At 40.8% G+C, this 13,550-nt stretch overlaps 1 protein-coding gene across 1 annotated transcript in view; it reads left to right on the top strand.

Moving 5' to 3' along the window:
- Nucleotides 1-13,550, top strand: part of CACNA1E (calcium voltage-gated channel subunit alpha1 E) — a 786,482-nt gene that overhangs the window by 770,728 nt on the left and 2,204 nt on the right. The window contains exons 43-46 of the mRNA XM_030206580.1: nt 394-499; nt 5,341-5,469; nt 10,120-10,303; nt 11,585-11,775. Coding sequence (XP_030062440.1) covers nt 394-499; nt 5,341-5,469; nt 10,120-10,303; nt 11,585-11,775 — 610 coding nt within the window. The remainder of the gene's footprint in view (nt 1-393; nt 500-5,340; nt 5,470-10,119; nt 10,304-11,584; nt 11,776-13,550) is intronic.

Here is a 13,550-nt window from a genome sequence, read left to right as displayed (position 1 = left end):
ATAAACCGGATATTCAATGCCAGTCATCGGAAACAGCCCGGGTGAGGCAGCCCGGCTAACTCCAGCGGTCTGAATATCAGCCCCAGTTTCTCTCTGAAACCACAATGTGGCCATAAACAAGTTATAGTCCATACATTTAGATTTATGACTTACTGTAAATTATCAAATGCTTAGTTTCATTAAGGTTATAACTCAAAGTTTTTCTGAAACTCCATTTCTAAGACAAAATAAATGAATCTAAGCGCAGTGTAAATTGAAATAGGCTTGAAATCTTATGACTCAGCACACCCTTGCATACCTACAAAATCTTTTTTTTCTGCCTAGATCATGTTGCTCTGCAGTCCTGTTCTGTATTTTACAATGTTGCTTTGCTGGTTTAATCTTTTTTACTAGGAGCATGCGAAGTGGGTTCCCACTGAGTCCTCTGTCCCCTCAGGAGATATTCCTGCCACCTCATTTGGACAGGAGACAGGAACAGTTCCAAGAGCAGCTATCTCTGGTAACATCACCTTTAATATACTTTTCCAACCTGCCTTCTTTCGGGATTGACCATTGGATTCTTTAAAATCATATTAACTGCTCCACATCTGTTGTTCTTCATAATTCTATGATAGAGTGTTTTCATGATATGGGTGCATGCCTGCACATGTTCTTCCTATTGTAATTATAGTATGATAGATTGTGGGTGCTATGACTTATGTATACCCTATTGGGTCAGTTCTATAAACTGGCACCTGGAGATACGCCACAAAAAAGGAAATGGAAAAAGGCTAAACAAACACTGAGACTAAAAGTAAACAAAAAGTCCTCAAACAGTACAAAAACTTCCTTCCAGTGATGTAACACAAAAGACTCGACACAGCACCATGTTTCGGCACAGAGTGGCTGCCTCAGGAGTCTGTCAATAATTTATCCATGCTGAACGACAGCAAATTGGGATATGTGTGGGCCTTTAGAAAGACCGTGATACAGATCCAAGTTGTATACAACAACCTATAGCTGTGGGATTGTTCTGCCCTCACAGCTGCAGAGCCGCTTCCCAACTGCTTGTCCTGGGATTGATAGAATGGAATGTTGCTGCTAATTGGGTTTCTGCCAGGTACTTGTGACCTGGCTTGGCCACTGTTTGGAAAACAGGATACTGGGCTAGATGGACCATTGGTCTGATCCAGTATGGCTACTCTTATGTTCTTACTTTTTGTCTCAGTGTTTCTTTAGCCTTTTTCAATTTCCCACTTTTTTCCTTTTTTGTTGCTTCTTCCGTGGGACTTTTGCATTCAGCTACTACATGACCTAGAGATACGCGCCACTTACGTGCGTCAAAGGCACCATTAATTGACAGGTGCCTATGTGCACTAGGTGCTATTCTATAAGGTAGCACTTAAGTGCCATAGTACCTAACTACAAGGGGGGCATATATGTGGGCAGGCCATGGGCATGTCTTCCAGGTATACACACATTCAGTAAATGGCATTCAGAATTTGACGCCAGAAAAAAGTGGCGCTGAATGGTATTCTATAATGGGTGCTCCGGGATTGGCATCCTTTATAGAATAGTACATAATGCTGGGATCTGTGCTGAACTTTGGGTGCGAGGAGTTACACCAACTGAACCCAGATGTAAATCCCAGTGCACAAGTTAGGTGCGGATTTGCACTGTTCTGTAATACTGCGTTCATTTTATGGGAACACCCTTGACCCGGCCATGCCCCTACCATGACCACGCCCCCTTTTCAGACCCCCATGGAAACTCTTAGGTGCTATTCTATAAATGGGCATGTAAGCGTGTTTTTGCGTGGATAGGCTGTTTCTGCCCTGTTTAGGCACCTTGCATCCGTTAGGACATGCCTAAGCATTTGTATTGTTTATAGAATACTATAAATTATGCATGTCACATGGTGCGCTTTGGTGTACCAAATTACACCTGCCATTGACTTGGCATGAGAGGATGTATCTAAACATGGCTGTACCAATGCCAACTTATGCTACCATTCTATTATGGAATCTTGACTTCAAGATGCCATTATGGAATTGGCATTAAGCGCATGGTACTGGGACACCTAAACTGAGATGCCAGTTTATAGCATTGTCCTGAATGTAAAAAATGTTTTTCCCAGCACCCATCAAACTACCATAACACCATGATGATATAGTCTTGGGATTGTGTGCATCTTTATAATGGTGGTATTAAGTGTCCACGAAAGGAAGAACCATTAAAGTTGGCAGTACAGTTGGAGATCTTCAGTCTAAAGACACTTTGTAAATAGTAGTCCAGGGCCCAATTTTTTGCTGATGCGGTGACCAAATTTAGGTAAGTGCCAGCTGCATTGTTTAACTTAATTCATACAAATTGTCTGATTTGCAGCTGGATATCACCACTAGATGGAGAACTACTTAGTCTGCCCTCATCCTATCCCAAAACCAGCCTGTTCTTATTTGGATAATATTGGGCTGCTCAGTCAGGTGGTCAGCCCAATACTAACCATATAAGATATAATATTCATGGGTAGTGAAGTTGTATGTTCACCGGCCACCAGCCTGAATATGAGCCTGGCAGCATTGATTAGCCAAATATAGACCATACTAAATACAAAAGTACTCATGTAGTTTCAATTCTTGACACAATCCCGCCCCTGGGAACCACCCTGATGTGGGCAAATGTATGCTTATCATTGACTTTGTGTATACTTTTACTGGCATATAGGATAGGCAACTTTCACAGCTGATTTACATGCAGAAATCCCATTGAAAATGTTCCTTCCCATCCCTTTGTTACCCCGTGCTGATAGTATCCTTGGGGTGTAATGTGATGTATGGAAAGTGAGGAGGAGTGTTATTTTTAGTGCCTTAATAGAGCCAGTCATATTCCCTATTGAGAATAAGGGATGCAGTAAGCAAATGGGGATATGTTTTTTGCTATCATATTTGTCATAATTGTTTCATATTACTTGATGTAAAACACTTTGGGTTCCCTTTTGGGGAGGGGGGTGGTGGTGCACAGTGAAAGTTTGAGAATAGAATAGAATAAATAGAAGGGGCTGATCAACTGAGGACTGTACACACCTTCCATGATACACAGCTGAAACTCTTTTCACAATATACAGATAAGTGAATTTCATGGGATCCATATTGCTGAATTTACTATAGACAAAAGAATTTTCTATCACATTGGGTTTGTGTAAATGTGCCCAACTTGGCAATCTGATCAATGAAGCAGAGGGAATCAGCAACACAGATGGGAAGTCACAAAAACAAGCGTGGCGGACCACAAGTGGGACAAAGGAGATAAAAATGTAGCTCTTGAATAAAGAAGCAATGTTTATTCATTCAAAAATATGACAAGCTCCATGTTTTGGCACATTGCCTGCATCAGGGCTCATTTAGCAGTCTCATCAGTCAAAAAACTTCCTATATCAGAAACTGTCAGACATTATTCATATAGTAAATGTACAAAATAAACACAAGATAGCTGTACCAGCTATGTCTCTAAAACCAAAAATAAAAACAATTTGCCAAAACAGGAGCCTTGTCAGGTCTCTGAATGAATAAATATGTCTTCCTTACTCAAATGCTCTACTGCACTTTTATCTTCTTTGTCCCATTTATGGTCCAACTAGTAAAAAAAGCCCCGTTTCTGATGCAAATGAAACGGGGGCTAGCAATGTTTTATTCTGTGTGCATGTGGGAGTGTGTGTGTCCCTGCCCTCTGGCCTCTCTCCCCTCCCCCCTCTGAGTCCTTCACTGTTACAGAGCCAGCGATTTGATTTCGTGCTCTGCTGTTTTCCTTCACTGACTGTGTTACAGAGAGGGCGGGGCAGACACTCATAGGGAAACCGGATATCTCGCCCCCTTCACACTTCCGGCTGGAGGCTTCATAGAACGTTGGTGTTGCCTTTTATATAGAGAGATTTAGCAATCTGAACCTAACTGAGACAATTTTCAAAAGCACTTATGCAACCAGCATTGGGTGTTGACCATGTAAATGCTTTTCTTTAGATGTCCCACTAGGCTAACAGATACAGTACATTTTGTTCATATAAGTTGATATAAATCTTAATCATATATCTAGAGGAGGAGCCAAGGGCATTCTAGGGGTGTGGTCTAAATTTATCCATGTAATGGTGATTTTCAGCTGCTATACGGATAAATGTATCCGTGTAAGTAGATTGCAAAAATAGTGATCCTATGGAAAACTTATCTATATAAAGGTAGGATTAGATATTCCGCAGCTGAACTTTAATGTATTTCTGTAAAGATTTATAGAAATTTTATCTGAATGTCTTCATGCTGATAGTGGCCTTCCGAGTATTATTAATTCTACATTATATAGTAAAACAATTTCAAGGGAATGTCTATGTATTGCATTGATTTACTTAAGTGATTTTTCTTTCTTCCATAGCTTTACCTACAAAAGATCATTTAAAAAAAAAACAAATGTCTTCCTCTATCAGATATATAACACAATGCCATAGTACTTGATGGGTTTGGCTCTTGTTTCTCCCTTTGTCAACTCAGGTGTCCATGAGCTGAGTTCCTATGTTGAAATGTTTTGTATTTTCTTCCACATGCTCACACTCAGAGCAGTAAAACTCAAGTCTGTGTGCCTCTGCCTGTGTGTAATTTTTGTTAGGTTACCGTGTTGAATTACTGTGTGTTCCAGGTCAGTTGTGTGTGTTTCAGAGTTTCGTAGCCGTATCTCTGTGAATTCTTTATATCACACACACCACACTTCCCTGCACAACTGATCTATAAGAAAAAAAAGTCATTTCTAGCTCCCCTACCAATTTGTTACCTGATCATCTGCAATACTGCAAAAGCACCTTCCTGATGTTTTTTGATGACAGAAAACTATTGGAAGGTATTTCTTTTAATTCCAGTTAACGACTTTGAGGATAAAAGGTGCTACAAGTGGAAACTGATTTGGTTAAACTGTTTTTAACATGAACTTTACCTAATTGCATTCAATTAAATATAAAGTTGAGTGCAGTCAAGATATTATATGTAAATAAAGAGATTTTTAAATGGGAAATATTTTTTGGGAAAGACACTTTAAATTTTAATTTAAGCAAGATAAGAATATTCATGAGCCAACTTCCTGTGCATTCTTCATATGGATTCTTGGCACAGGCCTGAGAGGAATTTGAACTAGATTGTTCGTTCCACTTACAGTAAATAAACATACTGGCCATTTTTTAATTTCTTATTTGATTAGGCGGTAAAATAAAAATTTCACAGAACATGTCTGATTCCCTCTTCTAAGAAGCTCCTGGTAACATCAAAACAAGGTGAGGAGATTATATTAAACCGAATTCCACGACAGTGGCTATGTGTTTGCTTCCAGGAGCCAGAAGTTAGAGAGTTTAAAAGGTCGCAGGCCTCTAACTGTGGCAACTGTCTCCCAGTGGATATGCTGGAGCGTACTGCATCTATGAGGGCTTCCTCCATGCCACGTCTGGCCATGGATCCCCAGGTAAAAGACAGAACACAACAGAATGCATGATTCTAAATACCAACTCCATATTCAGCATTGTCTGGCATTACTTTAAGATGACATCTCTTGGCTAACCAGTTGTATCCCATAGTCTACAGGGAATCTGTTATACTACTGAATTCCTGTAGGTTCCTTCTAGTCTTACTTGCCACCACGATGTCTTTCTTAGCTAAATTAAATTACCCTGGGATATCTGAAAAAAAATCCCAAAACCCTTATCCTTTTTTTATTCACTTCTCCTAATTTGAAGTCCACATTCATGCCATCAGGGACTGGTGTTTACCTAATAATGAAGGCAGGGCCCCCAGTTGTGCTTTGCACAGGAAATGTTTCAGATTGGAAACCGAACAGAAACACAGAAGAACAAGACTCCACAGATATTGAAGAGCATCAAGCACACAACGGAGGTGGCTAACCCACACCAGATGACACGATCAGTGTTTCAAAAGTTCTTTAATTATCAACTCTCAAGAGTTGGTTCTCTGTCTGCGATTGCGACTGATCATGTCGTCTGGTGTGGGTTAGTCATCTTCGCTGTATGCTTTGTGCTTTTCAGATTGGATACTGCATTTTCTCATCCCTTTGCCTTTTCCCTGGCATGATTCTTACCTACACCTGCACGTCTCCTTTTCCACTTCTACAATTTCAGAGGACACAATATGACACTTCACTCTTTGTCTGTCTGCTACCTGGATCTCTGTCTGTCTGTTTTGTATTTATTGTTGAGCAAAAGGCAAGTGAATTTGTTTCTGTCTTTAAAAAAATAGGTCTAGCTTTACTAGTGTTCTTAATATGAGTTGAGTTGTATGCCTATATTTTGCTATTCTGTTGTTGATTCTGGCAGAATAGCTGAGGTAATTAGTTGCTGTAACCCGATGCACTGTCTCTTAAGAATTAGAAACTGCTAGAACTTGTGGCCCACAGATAGGAAAATGATGTTTAAAATTAATATACTTAAACATTCAGGAAACAAAGAGTGCAGAAAAAAGTAGGGAAGGAAGATGTGCACAAGAAGTGAAAGAAATGAGAAAGAAGAGTAGGGTTGGTACAAAAGATTAGAGCTCAAGCAAAACTAGAATCTATTGGTGGACGGCACAGGAGGCAGTCCATAATACTAATAAAAAGGCACACAGATATCTGAGTACACCAGACTGAAGGCTAGGAGAGAGGGGATGCATTAACAGTTACTGCTTCAATAGAGGTAACATTTAAGTCAAGAAATTATTTTGGCATTACACACATTTTGCAAGAGTTGCCTGTTGATACTTCCAGTTTTTCATTTTTACTTGATTCAGATATGTTTTGACTTTTTTTTGTAAATTAAATGATTGCCAGCCATTAACTGAGAGTTGGTTATATAGTCAGTTAATTTTCGTATCTCCAAGAAGAAAATAAGCATTTGGATGAAAACAAGAGCAGAGTAATAGGATGAAGAGGAAAGAAATACACAAATGGTTCTCTCCTACTCCCTGTTTCCTCCCTTTCATCTCCCTCCTCTCTCCCTCTTATTATCCCTCCCTGCAACACTGAATTCAATGAGTACAATAAGGGACTACAAATACAACATGCAAATTTAAAATCTGAAGAGACCAAAAAGTCTCCCTCCTAAAACTGGGTAACTTGTTGGCTTTGGGTACCACAGAGTCACATGAGGAACTTATTCTTTGAAGTCCTTCAGATTCCAAGATTGAAATAGACTGTTTTCTTGAATATATCCAATTTTGGGACCAAGATAACTCTGGAGCAGGATCCAAGGGTCATCTGATGCAGTAGGCAAATCTTCAGCTGTGCACTTCCCCTTAATACACCACCCCCCAAAGTCCATTTTCTCCACTTTTCCTCTCTACTCCTCAATAGTCCAGCATCTCCTCTTCTCCTCTCAACCCTTCCACCCAGACTCTAGCATCTCCCCATCTCCTCCCATAGTCCAGCATCTCCCCTTCCCCTCTCTACCCCACCCCAGGTAGCCAGTGTCTCCTCTTCCTTTCCCTCCTCCTCCCCTCAAAGTGTCTGCAATATCATCTCTTCCCTTTCCCTTCCCCCTACTGATGCCAGTTCCACTGTAACCACCCTACCTATGTCCTCAATGCGTCATCCTTGGCTGCTACTGCTGTAATAAAACTCAGAGTAGTGCAGGGTCTTGAGAACACAAAAACAATGACACAGGCCCATGTTCAAGCATTGTCACGTCCTGCCCCTCCTTGCCCCAAAGCAAATTTCCCATGGCATCAGATGGGGACAGGCTACCGGAATGTGTGAGTACAGATCTGTATTTAAAGGCCCTGAATCATGCTGAGAGCCATTAAAGTGCTGCTTCCTGCCATGAGGGCATCATGCAGCTCCCCCTCAAATTCTGCCATCCTAGGCTACTGCCTAGAACTCCTAGGTGCAGGTCTGGCTCTGCTTCAGACTCTGATCTTTGGAATCTCCTTCCTGAGGAAATTTCCTCCACTGAGCATCCTAGCCCAGATAGATATGCTCAGCACCTCTCACATTTATGAGAGGGCGACATCATGATCCCATTATAGCGGTATCAACAGAATAAAAAATTTCATTTTCAAATTGGTACAGTTGATATATTCTGTTGATAATTTGGAGTCCCTAACAGTGCTTGGACATTTTGGAGCTGAGGTTTACACTGCATGTCAGAATTTTGTGTTTATATTTTTGGTTCTCTGTCTGCGTTGAAATATTTGGGAGGGGGAGGGGAGGGAGACTGTTGACATATTGAAGCCATTGCCTCCCAGTAAGTATTATGGAGGTATCTTAATATTGGGTTTGTGCAATTGCTAATTTGAATTGCATGCTTGCATGTACATATTTTGAAGCACGTTTTCATAAAATGGAAACACATATCAAGATTGATCAATGTAATGCAATGCTTTGATGCTCTAAGGGGAAGCGGGATCGGCACAGTCCTGCCCCATGGAAGGGGGAAGCACACTTTTGTTGTCTTTCTTAATGTCTCATACCCAAGGTTTAGAGGGCATTCTACATTAAGAAAGTCATAGCTACTCCTTTTTAGCATATGTAGCAAAATCAAAACTACCCATTTAGAAAGTCGTCTGATTACTAAAATGAGCAGGTGTTTCTTTAAAAGACATATGCCCCTTCTATTGACATATTTTCAAACAAAAACAAATGCATTCAGATGGTCTTTAAAAGAAAGAGATTATTTTGATCCTCCCTTGTCCAGCTTCTTCTCACAAAGGGCCATATGTCCTAACCATAAAAATGTTCACGGGTTAGTAGCCATTTTAGCAGAATTTAGCTAAGAGATTCAAATGAGCTCCTGCCATGGAATTTATTCCATGTTGTATTAGCATGTTGGTTGGCACATTCCTGGCCACAGCATCATGCAAAAAATTTATTTTACAACGTTTTCTCTTCATGTAGTGTTGGCATAAAATTGAAGAGTCCACTTGCTGAAATGCAAGGCCCTCCCTGTGCTCCCCTCAGGACACCTCCAATCCCAAGTATTCTAGTGTTTCCCCCATTCCACCCTCAGCCATGATGCAGGACATACATAATTTTTAAAGGGTTCCCCTCTGGTTTATTTCACCAGGAGAACCTCAAGTCTGTGGTAGTTTTGTGTCCCCACCCCAGCCCCAACTTGGAGCCCCACCCCATCATGAAAGGACAAGATGAGGGTCAGCCCCATCCCTACCCCTTGGAATCTTGTTTCGCTCAAGGGGTCTGAGGGATGATGGTGCTAGACGTGATCCTCACTCGTTCCATCCCCTTTGGCTCTTTCTATCAAAATGACATTGCCTAACCTGTAGTGTAGTGAACCTTCTGCTCCCATCACTCCCCCACCCCCCAGTCCCTGAGGAGATGGCAGGGTGAATGGATTGGTATAAAAATGTATGTCCTGAGTTGGGACAGGTGAGGAACATAGACATAAGAATCAATGGGTCCCCAAAAGTAGATGCATGTATGGGAAGTCTTGGATTTAGGCCATTAGGTCCTTTAATTCTGTGCCACTGCTATATAAACTGGGCCTTTTTTCTATCTTCAACAAAATAACTATACATTCAGAGGTGTAGTTATTTTTATTGCAGAACTGGAACTGCAAAGTCTTTTTTTTTTTGTGCTCTCCTTTACACAATTGCTATTAATGAGCTGCCTTCCTGGATTTGTATCATAGTAGCCCATTAATGCCAAATTTAAATGGACTTTCTGAAAGTTTATTACTTCAAAGTGAACTTTTGTGAAATGGTTTCACAAAAGTCCATTTTGCATGAAAAATAGTGAAATGTGGCATTTTTGTGTGCTTCCAGGAAAGTTGTGCTATTTTTTATGGAAAATGAACTTTAGCAAAGTCACTTCGCATTTTAGTACATGAGGCCCACTTTTATGTTTTCAAACTTGAAATCTAGTTTTGTTGTTTTTTAATATCTGTTAAGACTGAAGGAAACATTTGTAATTTAGAGTGCTTCAGTCATAAACAGACACCTCTCAATGCTTACAAAAAACAAATTTCCACTCAGAAAGATGTAAAATTTTAACAGTTGACATAAATACAAAATAAAAAAACAAAACAAAACTGGATCACATAGGATAAAACCAAAAGAACATTTGAAAATGCGTTAGATATGATCCTAAAGCTTGTGTTGGGGTGATTTCCAGGTACTTACAGATGCTAGTTCTATGCGAAGATCCTTCTCCACCATTGGAGATAAGCGCACACATGTGTCATGGCTGAATGACTTCTCACTGGAGAGAAGCAGTGCTGATACCAACTCTAAATCACGCCGACGCAGCTACCATGCATCCCTGCGCTTCTCTGGACATCGTTTGAACACAGATTCAAGTGAGGGGATCCATTTTATTCTTCTAACTGGGAAACTGTCAGGGGCGGACTGACCATTTGGGCAACCGGGCAGTGCCTGAGGGCCCAGAGGCTCCAGGGGGCCCAGAGACTCTGCCCGGTTGCCCGCCACTGCCACAGCACATTGCAGCCCTCCCTGGTCCTTCATTGAAAGGCCTGGTGATCTAGTGGCCTTTGAGGGAGCAGAAAAGAATCCCACTCTTTCCTGCCTGTCGCTGCTACTCTGTATGGCGCCGGTGCAGTCGTGTTTTAAAAATGACTACCGAGATTTCCAAGACTGAGACTACTGCGGTAAGTCTCAGCAGCCATTTTGAAAAACACGGTGGTGCCACTAGACCACCAAGCTCTTCAAGTTAGGACCAGGAAGGGCGGGGGGGGGGGGGGGGTTGGGGAATAATGACCTTTACTGCCCAGGAGCCCCGACTACTGTTAGTCTGCCCATGGAAACTAGTGTCCTTTGGCGAGTTTCAACACTCTTCTAATTTACATCTTGATAACAAATATTTCTTGTTTCAGGTGGTAAATCAGTATTTTATAGAAGTTGCCTAAGCGGAGAGGGCAAAAGAGTGCCTACATGTAGACTATTTTAGAAAAACAGGCAGACATCTGTGAGGTCGATATTCAAAGTGATTTAAATGGCTAGAAATTACTCCTGGCGGGGAGGGGCCTTGCCCCGGGCCCGGCTCAGTCTCTCGGCAGCCCTGCACTGAGGTAGTCTAGAAAGATATTCAGCCGCACTGCCTAACAGTAGAAGTGCCTCTGAATACAGTCAAATAAAGGGGGATCGATATTCAAAATGATTTAACTGGCCAGAAACAGTTGCTGATTGGTTAAATTGCTTTCTCAGCTATTTTGGGGGAGTTCCGGGGACAGAGTCAGTGCTTGACCAGTTAAGTGCCAATATTCAGAACATGCCAGGATACTTGTATAAATGGGACACATAAAATTCAGACCTATATTTATGCGATAACCCATGGTCAGTTAAGTTCTAAATATCAACTTAACCGGCTGTGTGTTAGCCGACTCCACAAAAACTCGATATTCAGTGCCAAAGCTTAAACATGGCCCAGCATTGAATATCAGGAAGTAAGGCCAGTGGTATTCAGCAAAATGCTTACCGCCTCCTGCTGAATACTGAACCCAGGGTTGAAATTCCAGTTAGTGGATGCTACTGCTGAATGCAATGCAAGCCCTCAGAAAATTTCCCTGGAGCAATTCCCTTTCATGTGATAATTATACGGTAAAATGCTGTTAAAATTTTAGGCCACCGCTCTGAAACACATCGCTCGGGTGGGAAAGAACGAGGACGATCAAAGGAACGGAAGCACCTGCTGTCTCCAGATGTTTCCCGCTGCAATTCAGAGGAAAGGAGTCCACAGCCAAGCTCTGAGCCTGGAGAACGGCACCAGTCAAGATCTCCCAGTGAGGGCAGGTCGAACTCGCCAAACCAGCAGGTTAGTCGCTGCTGTCATCCGGGAGGGGGGGGGGGGGGAACTATGCAGGAAAGAAAAAATAAAGCTGCAGGATGAAATACAACTTGAATTACTGGAACTCCTCAATCCATTAGCAAAATATGCTTCTGTGCCTGAATTTTCTTTATATGAAACCATCTTTATATTGATGCTTGCAATAAATTTAAATCTGTGATCTTTCTACTTTGTAAGATCCTTAGATGTGATTTACAACTCCAGGAAAAAAAATTATTCACCATTATATGGAGGCATTGAATTCCCCTCTACACACTCAACTTCCACCCATCAACTTGCTTGGAAGAACCAAAGATTCAGGGACAGTTTTCTAATTGGGTGCCCCTGTTAGGCATCCACAATGCTGTGCAGGGAGCACCCAGATTCCATTACAGAATACTGGCCTAAAGATAGACACATCCACTTACACCAGGTCAATGGCAGGCCTAAATGGACATGTTTAAGAGCACTATGCAAGACAGGTACCTTACAGTATTTGGTAATTTAGACATGTGGGAGATAGACCCATGTCATTCTCCGTCCTAGTGTATGCCCTCTGTGCAGTAGAGCAAACAGCCAACCAACTGACATGGATAATAATGGCAAGGGCTTTAATTCAACCAAATGTACATTTATGCCTGATGTGGCCACATTTCGTCAAAAAGCTGTGTCAGAGGAAAACTAGAGAGATAAAACTAAAAGTACACTTCTCTAAAGAATTAACAGTCAGGATGAATTAGCCTTGTGTCAAGTCCTCCAAAGTTCCTCCAGCTAATTCATCCTGAGTGTTAATTCTAGAGAGAGGCATGCTTTTAGTTTTACCTCTCTAGTTTTGCCTCTGACACAGCCTTTTGATGAAACGTGGCCACATCAGGCATAAATTATTCTATACTATCAGAGTTTTCCATATCGCTATCATTCCAAAAAAAAAAAAGGATTCAAAGCTGTTTACAATAGATAAAAGAAAACTCCAGTAATAAGGAGGATTTAAGAAATATTGGTAAAAAAAACTAATAAACACATAATATAGTAAACCGAAAACAAATGTAAAATCCAGAATCCACAAAACAAAACTATTGCTCAAAGAAATATGTCTTTAACAATGTCCTAAAAGAAAAATAAGGAGATACAAGCCTCAGTTTCATAGGGCGTGTATTCCATACCTACATTCAGTGTCACAGTGTTAATTGCCATTTCTCCTAACTGTTCCATTTGCTGTGTGTCCATGGACCAACCTAAATTGTTCAAAAAGACTTATCAAAAGGATCCTTCAGAAATGACCTGACATCTAAACCCAATCAGAACAAGTTAACAGTGAACTCTTCTATTTGATTAATTTCTTTTTCGTTACTCAACGTTATACATTACCTTTGATTTCAAATTCCTGAAATGTATTATATATCCATTTACTTCTAATGCACCTCATATTTTTTGTACTTTATTGTTAATTAAGAATAATATGTATTTCTTCTCCGGAAATGACTGCTGCCATTTCGGCATAATGTAAGCCACATTGAGCCTGCAAAGAGGTGGGAAAATGTGGGATACAAATACAGCAAATAAATAAATACTCTAGCCCCAATAAAAGGAAAAGAAGCCTCAAAACCAAACTTAAAATGAATATTTTTTTTACAGAAGGAAAACCTAACTTCAAAGTTTTCTATCTGCAGATGGAAACACCAGCAGCTCACTCAAGCCCCCAGAATTCAAACCAAATATTGATTTAAAAATGAAACAACTAATTTTAAAATCGATACGTTTAT

This window comes from Microcaecilia unicolor, chromosome 6 (genome assembly GCF_901765095.1).
Source record: "Microcaecilia unicolor chromosome 6, aMicUni1.1, whole genome shotgun sequence".
NCBI lineage: Eukaryota > Metazoa > Chordata > Amphibia > Gymnophiona > Siphonopidae > Microcaecilia > Microcaecilia unicolor.
Note: the sequence above shows the minus strand (reverse complement) of the source record. Positions and strands in the feature narration are given on the sequence as shown.